Source organism: Erinaceus europaeus, chromosome 15 (assembly GCF_950295315.1).
Source record: "Erinaceus europaeus chromosome 15, mEriEur2.1, whole genome shotgun sequence".
Lineage (NCBI taxonomy): Eukaryota > Metazoa > Chordata > Mammalia > Eulipotyphla > Erinaceidae > Erinaceus > Erinaceus europaeus.
The window spans coordinates 71,597,685-71,618,255 of NC_080176.1; the positions used below are offsets into that span (position 1 = coordinate 71,597,685).

Sequence of the window (20,571 nt, forward strand, 5' to 3'; positions counted from 1 at the left end):
CAGGTGTCTCTCTGTCTCTTTCCCTCTCTATCTTCCCCTTCCCTCTCAATTTCTCTCTGTCTCTATTCAATAATAAATAAATCTGTGAAGTCTTCTCCCTGCCGGTGGGGACCAGAAGCTTGAACCCGGGTCCTTGAAGACAGTAGTGTGTATGCTTAACCAGGTGTGCCATGGCCTGGCCCTCTAAAAGAAGTTTTTCTTACATTGATTTGTATCTTTTTATTGCTATTACTTTTTATTTGTATTCATTTTTCACATGCAGTATATGACTGACATCTGCCAATTTTTAGGTATGCCCATAAAATGAACTATTGTTGAAATTTATCTTAATACCTCAGTACTCCTGAAGCAGATTATATTTTCTGGATCTATAGAGGTAGGGAAGGAAGATCTTCCAAGTCTAAACAAAATCATCCTGGATCATCCACTATAAAGGGAAATGACAAACCCATGAAATGAAACTTGTACTAAATAGCAAATCATTTCACTAAACCCTGGTATAGAAACATCACCGAAGATACAGGTAATCGTGCCAGGTGGTGGTAGTCTTGTACAGGTGCATGGGCACTGCCCAGTCGCTCAGTTTCACCTGTAATTTATCATAACAATTGAATGATAAGATCAAGGAGAGGCTGAAACACTGGAAGAAATGGTTCCAACCAGGAAATGACTCACAGAGTAGAGTGTAGGACTTCCATGCTTGAGATCCTAGACTGGATCCCTGACACCTCATATTCTGGCGTCTCTCTCATGAGATAGGAAAATAAAAGCTTATTTTAAAACAGTAGAATGATAAGCAGCATTGTTCCTTCCAGGAAAATACTAGCAAAGTGATCATAATGATATTTCTTACTTACTCTTCCTCCTTTTCAAAGCATAGAAAATATCCAGCAGCGGGAGTCGGGCGGTGGCGCAGTGGGTTAAGCGCACGTGGCGCAAAGCGCAGGGACCGGCGTAAGGATCCCGGTTCGAGCCCCCGGCTCCCTACCTGCAGGGGAGTCGCTTCACGGGCGGTAAAGCAGGTCTGCAGGTGTCTATCTTTCTCTCCCCTCTCTCTCTGTCTTTCCCTCCTCTCTCCATTTCTCTCTGTCCTATCCAACAACAAAGCAACATCAACAATGGCAATAATAACCACAACGAGGCTGCAACAACTAGGACAACAAAAAGGGGGAAAAATGGCCTCCAGGAGCGGTGGATTCATGGTGCAGGCACCGAGCCCAGCAATAACCCTGGAGGAAAAAAAAAAAAAAAAAGAAAATATCCAGCAGCTTTGCCAAATGCAACAGACATTTCAAACACTGGCTTGGAAGTGACTGAAGTGATTTCAAATCAGTGCTTTTAAAAGTTGTCACACCGGCTATTTTTAAATTTAAAAGGTTTATTTTGAGTAGATAGAATAGCTCGTTCTGTATGAATAGAAGGAAAATGTTCACTTGAGGTTTTCACTCTTCTAGCACCACAAATAATTTCCACCTCTTTCCAGTATACATGCCTGCATGATCTCAAGCTGTTCTGTTCCATGTTACCCTCTCTACATTTTAGTGCCTTATTTCTCATTTCAAAGGACACAGGCCTTAAAATATAAAACTCTGATTCTTAAAGTTCTACTCTTGCTATTGGTAAGTTTTTAGTAGACTATGGTAGTATTTCATACCCTTTTGCACCATATTAACTGACATAATGTAAAGAGATATGAACTGCTTTTCAGAGTCCCTCTCTATGCCTACTAACGGGGCACTGCCCAATTCACTAGTCATGCCAAAAAGATCATTAAAAAAAAACAACAAAGATTTGTACTGAGGTAAATAATATATATACCCTTATACCTAAGTTTGACCTCAACAAAATTCAGAATCTGTTGAATAGAAGCTATCAAACTTTTTAACCTTAAAAATTAAGTGTCTGCTATGTTTTAAAGGAAGACAAAGGGAAACTCATCTTACTAATACATATTGTTTTTTTTTTCTTTTTTCTCCTACACAGGGCCACCAAGACCATCACTATGACCGATGGGGACTATGATTATCTGATCAAACTCCTGGCCCTTGGAGATTCTGGGGTGGGGAAGACAACCTTTCTTTATCGATACACAGATAATAAATTCAATCCTAAATTCATCACAACAGTAGGAATAGACTTTCGGGAAAAACGTGTGGTAAGTTCATAACTATACTATTATTTTGTTGCTAATGTCAGCCCCCCACCCTACCCCCTGTAAAATAAAAATTGCCAACGGGGCTAGCACAAAATTCTTAAAATGAGGATCAAGAAGCTGTGTTGATGCCACTGTAAAGTATCTGCATTTTTTTTCACTTACAATTCGTAAGTTGTCAACTTGAATTTACTTTGGAATACCATCTTTTATTTTGTCAATTGTAGTTAACATTTTACTAGGAAAAATCTTGAGTGACACTATCACTTGTCTCCAAAAGTACATAGAGCAATGGAAATAAATAATTTATGGGTTTACATTATATCTGTAAGAACTCTTAAGGAATCTTTCAAAACTGGAATGACTTAAGATTTTAAAAAAATCATTAACTCTTTATCTAAACTAAGTTTTTCAATAAGAACAAGTGCTCACTCCTCTATTCTTAAGAGGCTAAGAGAATGATTGGCAAATTGCATGAACATGAGCTTTGTAAATTCTAACTGCTTTTTTTTATTTATGTGGGGGCTCAGCCATCAATCACTGGCTTATTATGAACAGAATGTGAGACAAATCGTATTTTCCAAGATATAAGGGGGTTTATGTGAGAATCACAACCACTTCCTTCTTCCATGCTAGACGCTAATGACAGGAATAAGGATATTGTGACATGTGAGATGTGTAGCATAGGCACATACGCTTAACCAGATTTGCTGCCACCCAAGGTATCCTTGACTGCCAAGATGGCTGCAGCTTCCAGTTGATGCCACAAATCTACCCATTCCTTGAAAATGTGGGGCAGGGAGGAGGGATGGTGAAGGAGACACTGAGGCGTGTTTCCTTATAGTGTCCTTTACCTTACCTGAAAGTCACTACATTATAATATAATCTTAGCAAATTTATTTCCAACTCCTCAAGGATTTTTCTGGTTCTCTCCCTCCTGAATGCTCCTACTGGTATTTAAGCCTTTGCAGAGTTTTCCTTGCAGTACATGTTCACTAAAACTAAAGAGAACTGATTATATATGTATTAGAATTACTATCCCTTGATTAAGTAACAGGTTAAATGATCACACTATTTTACTATAAACATCTATTTTTATTTCTGGGTGTCAGGGATCCAATTCAGGACTTTAAACATGGGGAGCATGTTCTCTACCACTGAACAGGTGGTGAAGCAGGTCTGCAGGTGTCTATCTTTCTCTCCCCCTTCTCTCTCCATTTCTGTCTGTCCTATCCAATAACGGCGGCATCAATAACGACAGCAATAAAAAAAAAAGTTTGAAAAAAACTTTCAAGTCAGGGCTAGTAAAGAAAAACTTGAACAATCTTCTGCAAACTTTTTGGAAAATTCTGTGTATATTTTATGTCTAAATTATTTTATGCTTAAACATAAAACTGAACCTATTGAATTTCTCTCAAAATCATATATTTGCAATAGAAAATATTCCAGTATCTGTGAAGTATTTTCCCTTTTTAAATGCTTTCATATCTATTATTTCATGTAAGTTTGCAGTAACTGTGTGAAGTATAAAAGAATTGTGGAGCTCAATCTGAAGTTAAGGCTAAGAGAGTAACTGAAGAGCTGATATTTGAACCTAGAACTTTTGAGCCCTAAATCTAATGTTTGCTGTCTCCATGAGGAATGACAGAAGGTGTCTAATTTAAGTTTGCAATATGCCTAAATTGTGTTGAAAATCAGACTTGTACTTGACATTTAAAAGTGAGAGTACATGTGATACTTTTGGAAAAAACAGAGCAAATATTTATTCTGCACTATGAACTTTGATTATAATAATTGAGAAGAAAAAAAGTTGAGTGAACCTAGAGAATTTGAATGTTGACAAGAATTTGAATATTGAGCAATATCAACTGACGGGAATTGTACCTTTCAGGTTTATAATACACAGGGACCAAATGGAACGTCAGGGAAAGCATTTAAGGTGCATCTTCAGCTTTGGGACACTGCAGGACAAGAGCGGTAATAGTAAATCCCTTTGTCTCTAGTTACAAATAGCCTTTTCCCAGTGATCTGAAGGTGAACACTGTATGTCAACATGAAAAAAATGCTGCTCATGGTTTCCAAGCAGACTTTTTGTGTGTGAAACTAAAAACAAGTGAGATATATATATATATATATATATATATATATATATATTATATATATATATATATATATATGGTGATTTAATAACAATTGACAAGATTGTGGATAAGTGGGGTACAATTCCCACCACCAGAGTTCCACATACCCTCCCCTCCATTATATTTAACTAACCTCAACTAGCACTATGTTTTGGGTGCCTATATTAAAATTCAGATCTTTAAAAAAAGTCTCTAAATTTTCATTCTGCATTATCTTTGTACTTTCTAATAGGAAACATAACACTACAGAATTTAATTGAGCTAAGGTAGAACATCAACATTGTTGTAAGCGCTGTATGAGGAGGGAGACTTGATAGAAAGGGTCCTGTGGCCTTTTTGATCCCCTTGATCTCCACCTAGCCACCTTCTCTCATGTTGTTTGACTGGCTTTGTTCTCTAAAACATCCATCCCATTGTTGCCCTCCCAGCTAGAATATTTTGCTCTCTCTCCACATTTCCACATCTCCTTTCAGCAGCCATGTTCATAGCCCACCACCCCACCCCCAAACACTGTGTGGCCTTTATAAACAACCGCCACTGAAATGGACACCCACTTTCCTCTGAATTTCTAGACCAATCTATTCAACATTCTTTCAGTTGCTTGATCTTACATGCCATAAGAAGGATCTATTATTTTGATCCCTAATGCACATCCATTACATTACTTCTAACCCTAATGATATTGTTAGCCTTTTCTGGTTTTTCAGCATCTTCCTTGATCCAGAGACCAAAACAGGAACTACACAGCAGACAAGTATTTAAAGCTGGAGGTGCTATTTCATTATTTGATGAAAATAGATTTCTCTGGGATCCAAGATTGCAAAGTGATAGAGACCCTGAACCAGAGAACCTTTCCAATATCTGATTAAATGAAAATTGGCAATGCCTTGATGCAGAAGCTATTTAAGAGGTGCATACCTCCAAATTCTGTACTGCCTCTCTTTGAATGTTTGTGCTTGTAAACACTTCAGCTGTTGAAATGCATCCAAACTGTTCTCACTCTCAGTGAGTGTAAACGCCAGCAGAGGTGCCAGGCCCTCTCTGTGAGCTTTTTTGACTATGAATTCCATTTACACACATCCTTCAACACTGCTGGTTCTGTTCAAGTCATTCCTCACAAGAATCTCTGTTCATATGTCAGTTTTGTTGTCACAAAGATGTGTGTTTTATAGACCACTTTGATTCATTTTTGAAGAAAATGAGAAAATGTGGTTCCCATATGTCCTCACACATGATATGTCAGCCTAGCATGACAGCAAGTGTCTCTCATCTGTCCCCATAAGGCAGCTGCTCAATGAGGGAAATAGAGAAACTAGGGGGTAAAATTGGTGTCACGAAGGTTACTCACTCTGTAAGCATTTTGCATTCTGCATAGAAAAGGTGTAACTAGGTAACAAGTAAAACAGTGCCTCACACCTCCACCCTGTGCCTGAGATATCTGGCAGTATAACCCACACAAGATCATGGTGTTTGATGAAAGTGATATCAGGAGAAGGAAAGCGAAATCAAACTCCTTAGGTAAATCAAAAGGATTCAGTGTACAGCCAAAGTCCTCAGGAGAAAAAAACACGATTGGGACTCTGGAGTCTAGTTTTGTCTGTGTTCTTAGATTTCCATACCCTACTGACTCACTAGATAAAATGGATGAACTAGAAATCAATTACCTTTCTCACTTCACCAAATCTAGGCTAGAATGGTTGGGCAACCAGAGTTCTGGGCAGAACAGCCCAGCAGATGAGTCTGGTCCAGGACAAGTGCCCCATCCATGTCACTGTGGGTAAAAGAATTTGCCTCTATGAAGTCCACACAGTAAGCATACTTTTAAGTAACTTTGTCACATACTATGGGCAATGAGAGGTATAGAGAAAAGCTCGGCCTTACCCTGCAATGACATAACTCACAATGTCTGAGAGCACAGATACTAGAGCATTATGTTTCAATAAGAGATACTATATAAGTACAAGTAGTCCTCAGGGAGAAAACCACTCAGTAAAATGACTATAATCACTGTATGCTTCCAATGACCAGCAAGCAGAAACAAACTCACCAGAAACAGTTGAATACATTTTTAGTATTTCCTAATCACCATGACTTTACCCTACCACAAAATACTAATTTGGAAATAAATTATTATTTAAATATGACGTCACTCTGCTTTGGTAGAGTGATGACATATTTAAATGATCATTTATTAGAATGTACTAGATAGAAGAATAGTTCTCAGAACCGGGTGTTACACTAAGATTGCAGTACAAATTGTTTAAAAATCAGGAACCTAAATGTAAATATATAGCAGATGAGATTTGGGGTCTTTATTTGGAAGAAGCTAAGAAATCTACTGTACAGTTCGAACCCCCAGCTCCCATCTGCAGGGAAGTCGCTTCACAGGCGGTGAAGCAGGTCTGCAGGTGTCTATCTTTCTCTCCCCCTCTCTGTCTTCCCCTCCTCTTTCCATTTCTTTCTATCCAACAATGATGACATCAATAACAACAACAATAATAACTACAACAATAAAACAACAAGGGCAACAAAAGAGAAAATAAATAAAATATTTTTTAAAAATTAAAAAAAAGAAATTTATTTTAGGTATATTCCAAGAGGTCCATGACTTTATTAATTTTTGCTTAAGCCCAATAGCTAACATGCAGGTGGGCTAGAGGTATTATCTGGGAGGATGGTGTCAGAATTTGGAATTGGACTAGAAAACTGGATAATGGCAGAGAGAAACTCAAAATATGGGACAACTTTGACTTTTCTCCTTTTTAAATTTTTATTTATAAAAAGGAGACACTGACAAAAAACATATGATAACAGGGGTACAACTTCATACAATTCCCACCACCAGAACTCCATATCCCCTCCCCTGATAACTTTCCTATTCTTTATCCCTCTGGGAATATGGACCCAGGGTCTTTATGGAATACAGAAGGTGGAAGGTCTGGCTTCTCTAATTGCTTCACCATTGAACATGGGCATTGGCAGGTTGATCCATACTCCCAGCCTGTCTCTCTCTTTCCCTATGGGGTGAGGCTCTGGGGAAGTGAGGTTCCAGGACACATGAGTGGAGTCCTGCCCAGGGAAGTCCAGTTGGCATCATGTTAGCATCTGGAATCTGGTAGCTGAAAAAAAAAGTTAACATATACAGCCAAACAAATTGTTGACTAATCATGACCCTAAAGGCCAGAATATTGCAGATAAAGATTTGGGGTCTCCATTTTGTAGATTGTTTGTAGAACTTTTTCAGTTATATTCCAAAAGGCCCATGACTATACTAGTTGTTGTTTTTTTTTTTTCCTTTTTTTTTTTTTCTGAGCCTGACATCCAATTTGCAGGTGGATCCAAGTTATTGTTGGGGAGATGATGCCATGGCTGGAAAAAGGGCTGGAAAGCTCATTCAGGGAAGACAATAGCTCCCAAATATGGGAAAGGTATATAAATATTGTTGACTGTAAACCCCATCGATTTGATCTGATCTGGGGCCCATTATTCAGCTTAAGAGCCTATGTGACCTCTGCATCCTTATAGATCTGAGCTCACATTCTGTGGTCATGAGTAGGAATGTTCCAAGCTGCCCCAATTTCAGGATCCATCTTCCTTAGGTGGGACATAGAGTATGTTGTCCAGCCTCCCTTCTGAGGATGGAACATTCTCTACCGTTGTTGATCTATGTTGAGGGCAAGGTCCTATGGGGGCTCACAAAGGGTTCTATTGTGTTGTTCCTGATGGAGATGACCAGTAACAATGGAGAGAGGGATCTATTCTAGGTCTAGGCCCATCATGTCTGTTTGGGAATCTCAGAACTTCCTAACTAAGGCCTCAGCTGATGGGGTGGTCTGAGAGTGACTAAAGAGTCATTGTTAAAGTATGTCAGTCTCTTGCCATTATTAAGCTTTTATAGTCCTTACTTTGATAAGGTTAGCTTTGAAGTGAGTGAGGGAAGTATAATAGGAATTAGGTCAGGAGGGTATCTAAGTCTAAGTAGACACTATGTCATTAGGAACTTTATGGTGTCTTTTTATCTCTTTCTACTTGCTTGCTGCAGTACTGTTGTGCACTTTTGCCTTCAGGTATATATTTTGCCTAATTTATGGATACATGTGAGCATATGCCTTATCTCATGGGACCTGGTGTATATCTAGGTTTCAGGACTTTGTTAGGAAGTAAACCACCTGAAATGGAATTAGAGAATACTATAAAAGGAAAGGTCTCACCCGAGTAATGAGGCTAAAGGGTTGACATTCCAAGCCTGATGTCTCTGGACACAGTCTGAAGTGAAGCATGCCGAGGTGGTACTTGCTGTGTTGATTTGGTTGGGATCAGCAGATGCAGTCTCATTTAGTATGAATTGAAGAACCTTTTTTTTTTTTTTTTTTGCCTCCAGGGTTGTTGCTGGGGCTTGGTGCCTGCACCATGAATCCACTGCTTCTATAGGCCATCCTTTCCCCTTTGTTGCCCTTGTTGTTCATCACTGCTGTTGCTATCATAGTTGTTGTTACTGCTGTCATTGTTGTTGGACAGGACAGAGAGAAATGGAGAGAGGAGGGGAAAACTGAGAGGGGGAGAGAAAGACAGACACCTGCAGACCTGCTTCACCACTTGTGAAGAGAACCCCCTGTAGGTGGGAAGCTGGGGGCTCAGACCGGGAACCTCATGCCGGTTCTTGCTCTGCGCACTATGTGCATTCAACCCACTGCACCACCACCCAGCTCCCCCAAATTGACTTTCTTATTCAGAGAGGGAAGCACACACAGAGAGAAGGCAAGACACCATACCACCATACTTTGTGCCTTGGTCCTCTATATAGTACTGAGGCTGTGACCATGGTGAGACAATTGACCTTCCTAGTGAGATATCTTTCTCACTCTAATGGAAGAGAAGAAATATTAGAAGGAAGATTTCTGAACAGTATTGTAACGTGAATCCTATTAAGAAATGCTGAAAAAAAATGGGCTTAAAACTGGAACAGTAGCAGAGCTCATAGATTGAAATGAAAAATACAGAAGGTATTTGTTGATTATATATAGCAAGATGAAAGCATCCAGGAGAATCATGATGCTATTGAAGGAAAAAACAAAAACTCAAGAGGGTTTAATGTGGTTATGGATATGTAAATTATAGTTGGTTTTCTCCAAGTTCTTTCATCCAAGGAATCATAGGGCACAAGACATGAAGAGAAGGAAAGGTCTAGACATAGTAGTTTGAGGTTCATCAATATAGATATAGATATAGATATAGTTATAGATATATAGATATATATTATGCATAGTAAGGAGAGAATTGAGCCAGCAAGTGGATGAGTGTACTCACTGAATGTAGAAATCCAAAGAATTTACAAAGAGACTAAAGTAGGAGTTCAAGAATTAGAAGCCCGTATAACATCATTAGTGAACTCTTTCTCTGTTTCAAAGTTACATCCCATTCTAAAAACCTGTTGCCACAGCCTAGGAGGTGACAAAGTGGTGGAACTCTAGACTTGAAAGCAGATAGTCTTAGGCTCAATCCCTGACATCATGTATGCCAGTGTTGCTTCTCTGGCTATCTCTCAGTCTCTCTCTCTCTGTTACACACACACACACACACACACACACACACACACACTAAATACTACTTTAAAAATAAAAAAGAAAAGAAAACTCATTGCCAAGTTCTCTTGTTTATATTTATAACTCAAACTTCCTCTGGTTCCTATATGTGAGCTCTGATGTTGCCCGTCGCTGACAGTGAAGTATATCTCAGCACAACTTCACAGAGGATCATGGCATGAGGGAGGTAGGAACAGGGGAAACAAAGTCATTGTATATGACAATGTGTGCTCATGATCTTCAGATCCTCCTTTAGAAGTAACTGTTCCTACTTTGAGGAGTCAAACACTCTTTCTGCCTGTCCTTTGGTTCCCTGATTGTTTTCCTCCTTTTGTTAGTGTCTTCCCTCTTCCTCATGAGACAAGACTGACAGCCTAAAGCTCACCCATTCCCTAAATGCTTGTGCAGGAATTTTTTTTACCAGAGTTTTTTTTTCCTAAGAAAGGATTCTGGTTCCAGCTGCTAATAAGTGTTCAGCATGTAATCACAGACATTCATTTTTCAGTCTACCGCATGCCAAGCTGGCTGCTGGGTAGACTGAAGACAGACAAGACAAATTGGAAAATGTATGTTGAAGTCTCCATTTTAAAGCGTCTTACATTTCAATTGAAGGCTACAAGATGTCCATTAGTCAGGAAAAAAAAAGAGTCCAAAGGGCTTTGTAAGCAAATGTGGGTTTGAATATTATAGCCATGTTGCATATTAGTGCTATAGAACAGGAAGTCAGGGTATGGTCTTAAAAAATAATCTTCAACCAACTGTCCTTCCCTAACCCAGCATCAGTGCTGCCCCAATTTTTGTAGCACAATACATAAAACATATCACAGATATTATGTATTGAAATCACAAATGGAGTGGTACATGTTTTCATCATAGTATGTTCCCTGACTAGCTGTCCTCTCTTGGCAGATTCCGGAGTCTCACCACTGCATTTTTCAGAGATGCCATGGGTTTCTTATTAATGTTCGACCTTACCAGTCAACAGAGCTTCTTAAATGTCAGAAACTGGATGAGTAAGTTGGGCTAAGGCACTTGCCACTTTGTTAACTCTCAAGTTTGTTTGACTCTCAAGATGAAACCACACTGGGTACCACATATTAATGTTGGGAAATCATGAGTTTAGTATTTCCTGTATCATTTTCCACATGTGGGTTGTTGAAAAGGGGTTGAAATCATATTTTCCTTTGATACTCATCAAAGATGTCTGTCTTGCCTTATCATTATTTGTGTTTAGGGTCTTAGTTATGGTAATTGAAAACCATTCAATTCACTTGTCCACAAGGGCTTCTTATAACTAAGTGAGCAACCACATTAACTTCATATAACCTGACAAAAGCGTAGATAAAAACAGCAATGTTTTCTGAGAGGGCACCTTGACATCTAAAATGTGTGCTCTTGCAAGAGTTAATTAATGGACTGATTAAATAGTTGATTCATTAGGTGATAAAATGTTCCAGAGCAAATCAGCCACAAAAAGTATACATTTTGGTAACAATGGGCCATAGCAGGATTGATGTGACTCATCATTTCTCAGACTGTCAAATCTGTCTGTAGTTAGTGTGATCTGTTAAAAAAAATTGCATCATATTGGGACTGGGAGTTTGCTTAATCAAGAGAATACCCACTATATATATGATCACGTCCCTGAGTTTGAGACCCAATACCATGCGAAAACATCATGACAGTACTAGGGAGGCTCCATCGATGATGGTGTGTTGATGTGGCATCTTTCCTCCCCCATATATCTACATCAGCAGCTACATCTGCATCTATCATCTGTTCTCTCTCATTAAAATAATGAATGAAAAATATCCTGAAGAGGGTGCTGAATGGTGGCACTGTGCATGCACCAGGCACTCCTGACAACCCCTACTGGAGGGAGAGAGAGAGAGAGAGAGAGAGGAAAAAGAAGGAGGAGGAGGAGGAGGAGGAGGAAAGAGAGAGGAGGAAAGAGAGGGGGAATCTTGACCCTGAGTCCTGACACATGGCAACATGCTCACTCTACAGGCTAAGTCACCTCTTAAACTCAACTTTAGAGCCCCCTAATTGGATTCCTCTGCCTTGATTTCTCTTCTATGTGTAGTATGTGCTGGTTCTTTCATCTCCTAGTTCTTGTTCAAGCCCCGTTTATCCCTTGGGAGACACATTCCCTAACCCAAGGCAGTGCTCTCTGTTACTCTGTATTCTTGTAACACACTGTATATTCATATATATAGATCATTGTCACTACCTATGATGTGGTACTTTATTTATACTTTCCCACTGCTCAAGTGGAGGTCTATGAAACTTCACTTTGCTTTGTTCCACTGCAATAACACAGGGTTGGAGAAGTGTCAGGATCAGAACGGATACCTGGAAATAAATAAATAGATACATAAATAAATGTACACTTTTTAATATATAAAGGTAATTTGTATTATTTAATTTATTAAGAAAAATACATTCTTTAAACATGAGCTCAATAATATAGTTCCTACCAATGGATTCTGACTTTCTTAATTACTTCACCAAATGAGTGTTTATCCTAGGATCTGTCTCTGTTTCCTTTTATTATTGCATTTCTTTATCCAAATTTTGGTGGTAGTATTAGATTCTGAGGAGATAATAAGATAATAAGATTATTAGATTCTTTCAGAAAATGATCTGTTTCAAGGCAAATAAGACTCTCCCATGTTAGAAAAAAAAAACAAACCCAGAGCGATATTGTTGGGGTAATTAATTTTCTTATCTAATAACACATTAATATCTAAACAGCCAAACTACCAGCCATAGTGTCGCATCTTCTTCCCTTGGTCTCAGCAAGGTTATGCACAACTCACCTTGAGATAGACATTGAAGTAGCCTCCTCTCCCCATGTATAGCCCTACTGTATCCTTGGAAACATAGGCTGATTGGTCTTTTAGCATTTTCCTCCCTCCTTCTGCAACCCCCCCATGCCTTCTCAATATTTTCTAGGAAAAGATAAAAATAATTGAATGTGTGGTTTGAAAATGTTGTGCAGTTCAATCTTGATTTATGAGACATAAGAGTCCTTTAAGAGAATGGGTAGTATCCTTGTAAAGGAAAGAACACATCTTTACAGACTTCTAAACTGCCCTCTATCATCTTCAGTTAGACCTGAGGCACAGTTATTAATTTAGTCTACTGCCCTTCTCAGAAGGCTTTTCTCCAGAGGTAGAAGCAAACATGCTGATAAGTATTTAGACAGGTGTGCCAATGAAATAGCCAATGTTCACATCATTTGTGGTGCATTAATCTCGGTTTATAGACGAGGAAGCGGAGGCTAGAGAGAGTTAAGTAAATTGACTAATATCACACAACTAGCTGCCAAACTGGAGATGAACATTTAGTTTAGAAACATGAAGTTGAGCAGTCATCTGACATCACATGTTTATAAGTAACTTGCTGGTTCCATCTGCTTTCTTTCCAAGGCCAACTGCAAGCAAACGCTTATTGTGAAAATCCAGATATCGTCTTAATTGGCAACAAAGCAGACCTGCCAGACCAGAGGGAAGTCAATGAAAGGCAAGCCCGAGACCTGGCTGAGAAATACGGGTAAGTTATTAGGCTACAGAAACCTTGCATCTTCAGACAGACAGAGGTCAGAATTCATGCTCTTCAAAAGTTTATTCTACTGTCTCTCAGTAACTGCAAAACTCTGAGGAGTAATACCTGGCACAAACATAGTATTTCTATTGTTACTACAGCTCAGAATTAGTGCAGATCAACACAACTTTAAATACCCTACGCAACTGTAATTGAATTTTTCAGCAGAAGTTGTCATTAAAAAATTTAAAGCAGTTTCTTTAGATCAGCTTTTTTTTTAACTGATGTATTCTTCTTCAGATCTTAAAAAATGTGCCAATCTCTTAGAACTTTGAATTCCAAATAAATATTTATGTCAATAACCTACTCAGAACTTGATGAATTTCTAAGCCAAATCTCTAGATCACTGGTTGAAAGGGAAGTCACTATTTTTAGATAGAGACAGAGAGGCAGAGACTACTGAATTGAAGATGCCTACGTCACACACAGGGCAAAGCAAAACATTATTAAAGTGAGCTATTTTACTGGCCAGGGAGATATTTGAATGGTCATATTGTTAACTCATTTAGATATTTTACCCTCAGTTAAAATTAAGAATGGTCATACCTTGACTTCAAGTTCCTGAGTATCACCTGTATTTGTTTGTTTGCCCATAAGATGGATTATAGCTAATTCTAAGAAGCAACCCACCATATTTCACTTACCGAGAAAAATAACAAGGATGCTTACAGCTTAGGCAGCACAATCATGATTCTTGCACATCCTCTCCTCAGCTATGTCTTCACATGTGTGACTCATTGTATGCACTTGTATCTTTTTGCTTTCTTCTGCTCAAAAGCACTTGTCACTTTTTCTATGCTAGCATACCATATTTTGAAACAAGTGCAGCGACTGGCCAGAATGTGGAGAAGGCTGTGGAAACCCTCCTAGACTTAATAATGAAGCGAATGGAACAGTGTGTGGAGAAGACCCAAGTCCCTGATACTGTCAATGGTGGAAACTCTGGAAAACTTGATGGGGAAAAGCCAACAGAGAAGAAATGTGCCTGCTAGTTCTCCCTTTTAAGTGATCATCAAAAACCTCACCCAAATACTACTTCTCCAAACAGTGACAAACCACAGAATTTCTGTTAAGTAGACTATGTATAATGGCATGTACTTTATATATATTTTTTCTGCCAGAATCTCAATTTTATAAAACAAGTGTAGTCCACAGTGTTTTATAGAATTGATCTGTTGATTTGACTGTAAGGACCCTCCAAAGAAAAGCAAAGATCCTAATGTGATCTTACCATCACAGATAACCAATTTTTTTTCCATATAAAGAAGATGCGTATATAAAGGGACATACAGAAAGAAATAGCAGTGAATTTCAAATATGAAGCAAAATTACCTTCTCACATGGGGAGTGGGATTTGTTTCTAAATGGAGAGCATGGTTGATTTTTAAAGTTTGATTTGCCCGCTATATGGAATCAGAATTATGTATCAGGAGAAACACATTCATTAAACTACATCTACAGGAACAAATTCTTAATGGTTCACTAAGATATTCCTGTGCTTAAATGACAAAATTACTGATAAGGTTATCAGAGCAAATGTCAGATTCTGCTAAAATGTAAGAGATTGTGTGCTGATGTCATTTTTTTATATTCACAATAAATGATACATAAACAAAAACAAGACTAGGTGAATGACACAGTATAAGAAAATATTCCTGGGACAAAAAGTGAAAGTATGGGAATATGCCATATGGGCAACTGGAATTGTATGTATCTATTACAAAATCTTTAGAAGAGCTACTAAGCCAAATTCCACTCAAGCCAAGTAGAAGACAACATTATTAACTAGGATTAAGAAACTCTCTGAAGGTTTCTATTTCAAACAAAATTTAGAGACAAATTAATGTTTTCTTCTCTTTTTTTCATAAATGTATCATTTTGTAAATCACTGACTTCAGAACAATGATGGATCAATTTTATAATCACTCTGAATTTACCTGTCTTAACTCACATAAAAATTGATGCTATTCATGCTGCATTATAATATATTTAGTTTTTTTTCTTATTTTGCTTAAAATAAAATCCCCATGGTTGAATTATATTTGGGGGTTGGGCAGAGATAGAATTATAAATAATCTTACCAAAAGTTTAGTTAATTGCTTTATTTTTTGCATAAAACTGCTATTCTCTTTCTAAAAATGAACACAAATCTATTTTTCATTAGTCTTTTGTTACTATGTCTGAACTACTATATGTTTTTAACTTTATGTGTAATAAGCATAAGCCACTCCTGTTAAACTATTACCTAGATATTTCAATCTACTTTATCAAAACCAAAGGCATTGTATTTCAAGTTTCTCCTTTTTATTATTAGTATATGAGTTTTCAACAAGATGTGTTTCCTCTTCCTATAAACTTTTTGCCAGTTAGATTTTATTTTTCCATACTCTGAACATATTTTTAAAATCCTTTGAAGCTCTATACCCTATTGATGTCTTTAACCTTCTTCTGCCATTCTCCATGTAGTATTATTTCTAAGTCTACATATCCATGAAATTGTCTATATGAAATAAGCAAATCCACTTTCTTAAAATCTACATTATAGTACCACTATCTTAAGATCTATCATGGTTGGTAATTTCATTCAATAATGTTTTCCTCTATAGTCATCTTCATGAGCAAAGAACCTACACCATAAGAGTGAAAAGTTATTAGGAAACATCAAAGATGTTTCTTCTAAAAGTAAGACAAAAACAGAAACAATATGACCACTGCTGTGATAAAATTTGGTGAGCATTTTGGTCATTACATTAATGTCTTATTTGAATTCCAATTGTGATGTCCCCTACCTTTCCCTAATAGGAAGATTTAACCTTTATAGACTCTTAAAGTTTACTCTACTCTCCTCTGTTCATTTTCCAGTTATATTGCTGATTTATTTATGCCAAAATTCTGTCATCATCAGTTACTTAACAAGCATCAATTCAGGATCTGATTTAAGAAGATTTGATGACTATAGCATGAAACAGAGAGTGTTGATACCCACACTTAAAGAACTATGCCTTAAAAACAGCAATTATTGGGTAGTCTCAAGGAGAATAAAATTTAAATCATATAAGAAAGTTAATTTAAGTTCAGGGTTGTCTGTAATTCACAACTTCTCTCTTTTAATTTTATTTAGTTATTATTTGATAGAGACAGAGAAATTGAGAGGGGAAGAGGAGATAGAGAAGGAGAGAAACAGAGAGACACCTGCAGCTCTACTTCACTTCTTGTGAAACTTTCCCCCTGCAAGTAGGGAGCAGAGGCTTGAACCCAGGTCCTTGAGCACTGTGATGTGTGTGCTTAACCAGGTGCGCCACCACCTGCCCCCCATAGTTTTATCTTTGTAGCTTTGTCTGATCAGGTGGATCCCTCCTGAAAAAGAAAATTACTCTGTTTATGAATACACATTTAACCTAAAAAATTTTCTCTGTCAAATTTTATCTCTTACCTTGTGTTAGATATAAATTAGATATAATCATTACTTGAAATTCCATCTCTCATTATTTCAGAACTTTTTTTTTTTATATAATTCAAACTGACCTGGGTCCATGAAGGGCATGGGTTGTTTTAAACAATTATATGTTTTTTTTTAACCCATAACTGTGCATATTTAACCATAGTATATTTGGTTACTAGTAAAATCCCTGTTCGTTAGTAAATAACATTGTATTCTGGTGAAATATTGAAACCATACGTGAAATTCTTTTTGGAAAGAGAAACTATTTCTAGACTGTTTACACTGGTTTTGATGTTTACATTGCTTTAACACAGTGCCTCAGACACCTCTGTGAACAAATTTGTCTTCAACTATGTAGCTCCTTTCCTATAATAACAAATAATAGGAAATTCTCACAGAGATATTAACAGAGCTAACAAGGTTTTGATTTCTTCAGCAAGGATGTAAGGTTGTCAGAATCTAGAGGTCTATTATTAGCATTTCCGCGTCTCCAGGTCACTTCCTATGGAGTAGGCATTACTTGAGACTTGTAACTGTGATTTGGTACATGGCTACCTTTTAACATTAAAAAACAAACAAAAAAATTAAACTGTATCAAAAATTGTTGAGAGAATGCAATGTTTGTGTTGGTATGAAGTGGTATCAAGTCAGGAGTTGACAAAGAATGATAAGTACTGAGAATTGAACTTGGAGGGTTTCCACATTAGAAGTCTAAACTTCTTTCACAAACTTACCACCTCTATGTGAGGAACTATTATGCTGAAAAAGAAATCCATGACCATCATTTTCCTAAAGTACATCTTTTACCTGCCGTTTTTCACCATGGTTGTTATGATTCTTTGCCTGCCTACACAGGTAGAATAAGCAGGGCAAGAACAGTAATCATTTTTCTTTGTTGTTTGTATAAGAAAGAAAAGCTTGACCATTGAAAAGGCCATGGCTACATTAAAAATAACTTAATAGACATCAATTCAACTAATTTAGGAATGCTAAAATATTCTTGAAAAAGTGGAATCAACACAAGTGAAGTGCATATATATATTCTGAACAATGGAGTAATGCAGCAATTAGGGCAACAATGTGTCTAATACAATGTATACCTAGGTATACAATAGTACTTGGGAACTTCTGTCTGTGAAACAAGAGCGCCTGTTTTTCTCTATTTACTTTTAATACGAGATATACATGCTCTCTTTACTGTGTATCACTAACACTTTCAGGGAAAATCCTTATCCCTAAAGAATTATGAAGTTAAAATCCAAAGGTCAAACTGTAAAGAGTTAGTATTGATTTTGCTGCTTTTCTAGAAACGAACTCATCAAAAGGGTATCTGAGAACTGCTATTAGCTAAATGGAATGTTGTTTCCCCTATCTACTACCAAGCTTTAAAGCATGAAAATAAACAATATATTTGAGTATTTTAGGGAAAGTGTTATCTTTAAATATGCCAAGCTGCTGTCTATGCCAGAGGAGATTGCCTAAGAATTTAAGATAAATTATATTTTCTTCTTTATTTTTACCAAAATGAGACAAACTTATGGGGGAAATGCTTGCTTAGATCTTACACGTGAAGAATAGGTAGTAAATATTATCTGAGATGAGTGATATCTTGATGTTTTATAAATCCATGGAAATACTTTACTCAAAGTATAATAAGGAAAAAAAATTTAGTGTGTAGAAAATTTTATAAATGTATGCCTTAGTACTTTGGGTGGAAACCCAGCCACAGAGACATTGTTGAGTAAGAGTTAAGAATTAAATTGTTAGCTAAATACAGTTCTTAAATATTGGTAAAGCATGGAGACCAAACTTACATAGCTGACTTTAAGAGAGTAGTGCTCTTAAAAGAATCATGTTTTGTAACTAGATCCATGGCAAATATTTGTCTTTTTATCTGTCAAGTAGAGGGGTATGCCTTTAAGAACTAAGCGAATGTAAAAAATTGAAATACCAGATATTTTATTACAGGCATCGGAGTTTTTGAGACTTAGAAACATTTTATTTACCCCATACTCAAAAAAAAAATCTTTTTTATTAATTTTTCAAGAAGCCTCCAAAGAAAATTTTTTCCACAGGTTTCTTTTTACCAGCCATCAATGGTTGAGATATTTTCTAATTACACATATAGACAGAACAAAAAGCAAACAAAAATATTAATGTCAAAACGGTGGGACTATTTAAGAGGTGTCATCAGTGGGGGGGGTGTAAATACACAATGGGATTATAAATTCATTTAAATTTGTTTCCTGACTCCTTTCTAACAGATCATGGAAATAGTGGCTAATTGTCCTTAGCTGACATCTTTAAGATTCATTAGCAAATTCTATAGGAGCCAGCATGTCTGTCCTTAGCTTAATAGATCCCGTATTTAACCAGAGGCTGTTGTCCTTAAGTCTGTTGGCATGCCAAAAAGTGTTTGTCCTTAGCAGAGTAATAACATTCTTATTTTTATTCTTCTATTCACTGGGTTAATTTTCAAATGCTCTTTGGGAGGAAGCCTAGTATTGTAGAAAGGACAGTTGTAAGAAAGAACAAATTGGGAAGCCAAAGTATGTATGTCATTCAATATCTTAGTGGCTGTTATTTGGAGCTAATGAGCCTTCTGTGCCTCACAGGGTTGTGGAAGGATCATAGGAGAACATATAAAAATTTGGTTTGTAAATTATTTGATTTCATAAATCACATCACCACAAGCTAAGAGATAATAAAAATCATAGTCATAATCATAAATAGCTTGCAAAACTTATCATAGCAGGGATAAAATATTAATTTTTGAAGATTTATTATAAAAGTTGTAAAAGAGTAGTAATTCCAGATCATCATATATTATTGAAAGTATTTCATGTATTTTAAGTTATTGAAGAAACGTGTGAGTTCTATCTCATTTTGTATGTCACCTTGTATTTCTTTCAAGGAGTCCAAGTGCATTCTAGGTAGTATTTTACAACTTGATCAAAAATCCTCCTTGTACAAATAGAGTTCATTTTCCATAGTCACAAATGTAAAAGATACTGTACCTGAAATTATTTAAGAAAAGTAAGTTATCCTGCTTCATGTGTGAGAGGTAGGCAACGCTCTGGCATTACATGGGAATGCTTCATTGTATCCCAACAAGCTACCTTTAAAGGATATTGTCCTCATTTTTAGGCCTAAGCACATTTGGTTGTGTTGTCTGTCATTTGCACAGATCTCTGTTTTGTCTAGTACTCTGAATGTCACTTAAAATGTTTATCATGGAGTTTTTATTCTATATGCCCTTGAATAAACTGTGGTGCCTGACAAACACTGTCAGTTCATTATTTTATTGTACCAAAGTTTTAGTGGTTTCAGAAATCATAGCATCCAATGATTTTGTGTTGTCTTGGATTTGAATACTATGATTGAGAATTGTACTCGGTGTTTCTGCACACTTTTCAAATAAAATGCATTTTTATCGATTAAATTATGTGGTCATAGTAAATTTATTTCTGTGCTAAATTTTAATATATGGTAGGTGTGAGAATGTTAGTAACATTAGTACTGATGTAGAACTTATACTAAAGGTGATCTCCATTAGGAACTAGGAAATAAGTTATATAGATCTAGTTAAGTGACTTTATTATATATTTAATAATTAGAACTTATTTTTTCTAATTTTGAATAAAAAGT

The 20,571-nt window shown here is 36.8% G+C and overlaps 1 protein-coding gene across 1 annotated transcript in view; it reads left to right on the forward strand.

Moving 5' to 3' along the window:
- Positions 1–20,365, forward strand: part of RAB27B (RAB27B, member RAS oncogene family) — a 73,672-nt gene extending 53,307 nt beyond the window's left edge. The window contains exons 2-6 of the mRNA XM_007519219.3: positions 1,984–2,155; positions 4,044–4,129; positions 10,785–10,888; positions 13,307–13,430; positions 14,284–20,365. Coding sequence (XP_007519281.1) covers positions 2,003–2,155; positions 4,044–4,129; positions 10,785–10,888; positions 13,307–13,430; positions 14,284–14,473 — 657 coding nt within the window. The 5' untranslated portion in view covers positions 1,984–2,002 and the 3' untranslated portion in view covers positions 14,474–20,365. The remainder of the gene's footprint in view (positions 1–1,983; positions 2,156–4,043; positions 4,130–10,784; positions 10,889–13,306; positions 13,431–14,283) is intronic.
- The last annotated feature ends 206 nt before the right edge of the window (positions 20,366–20,571 follow it).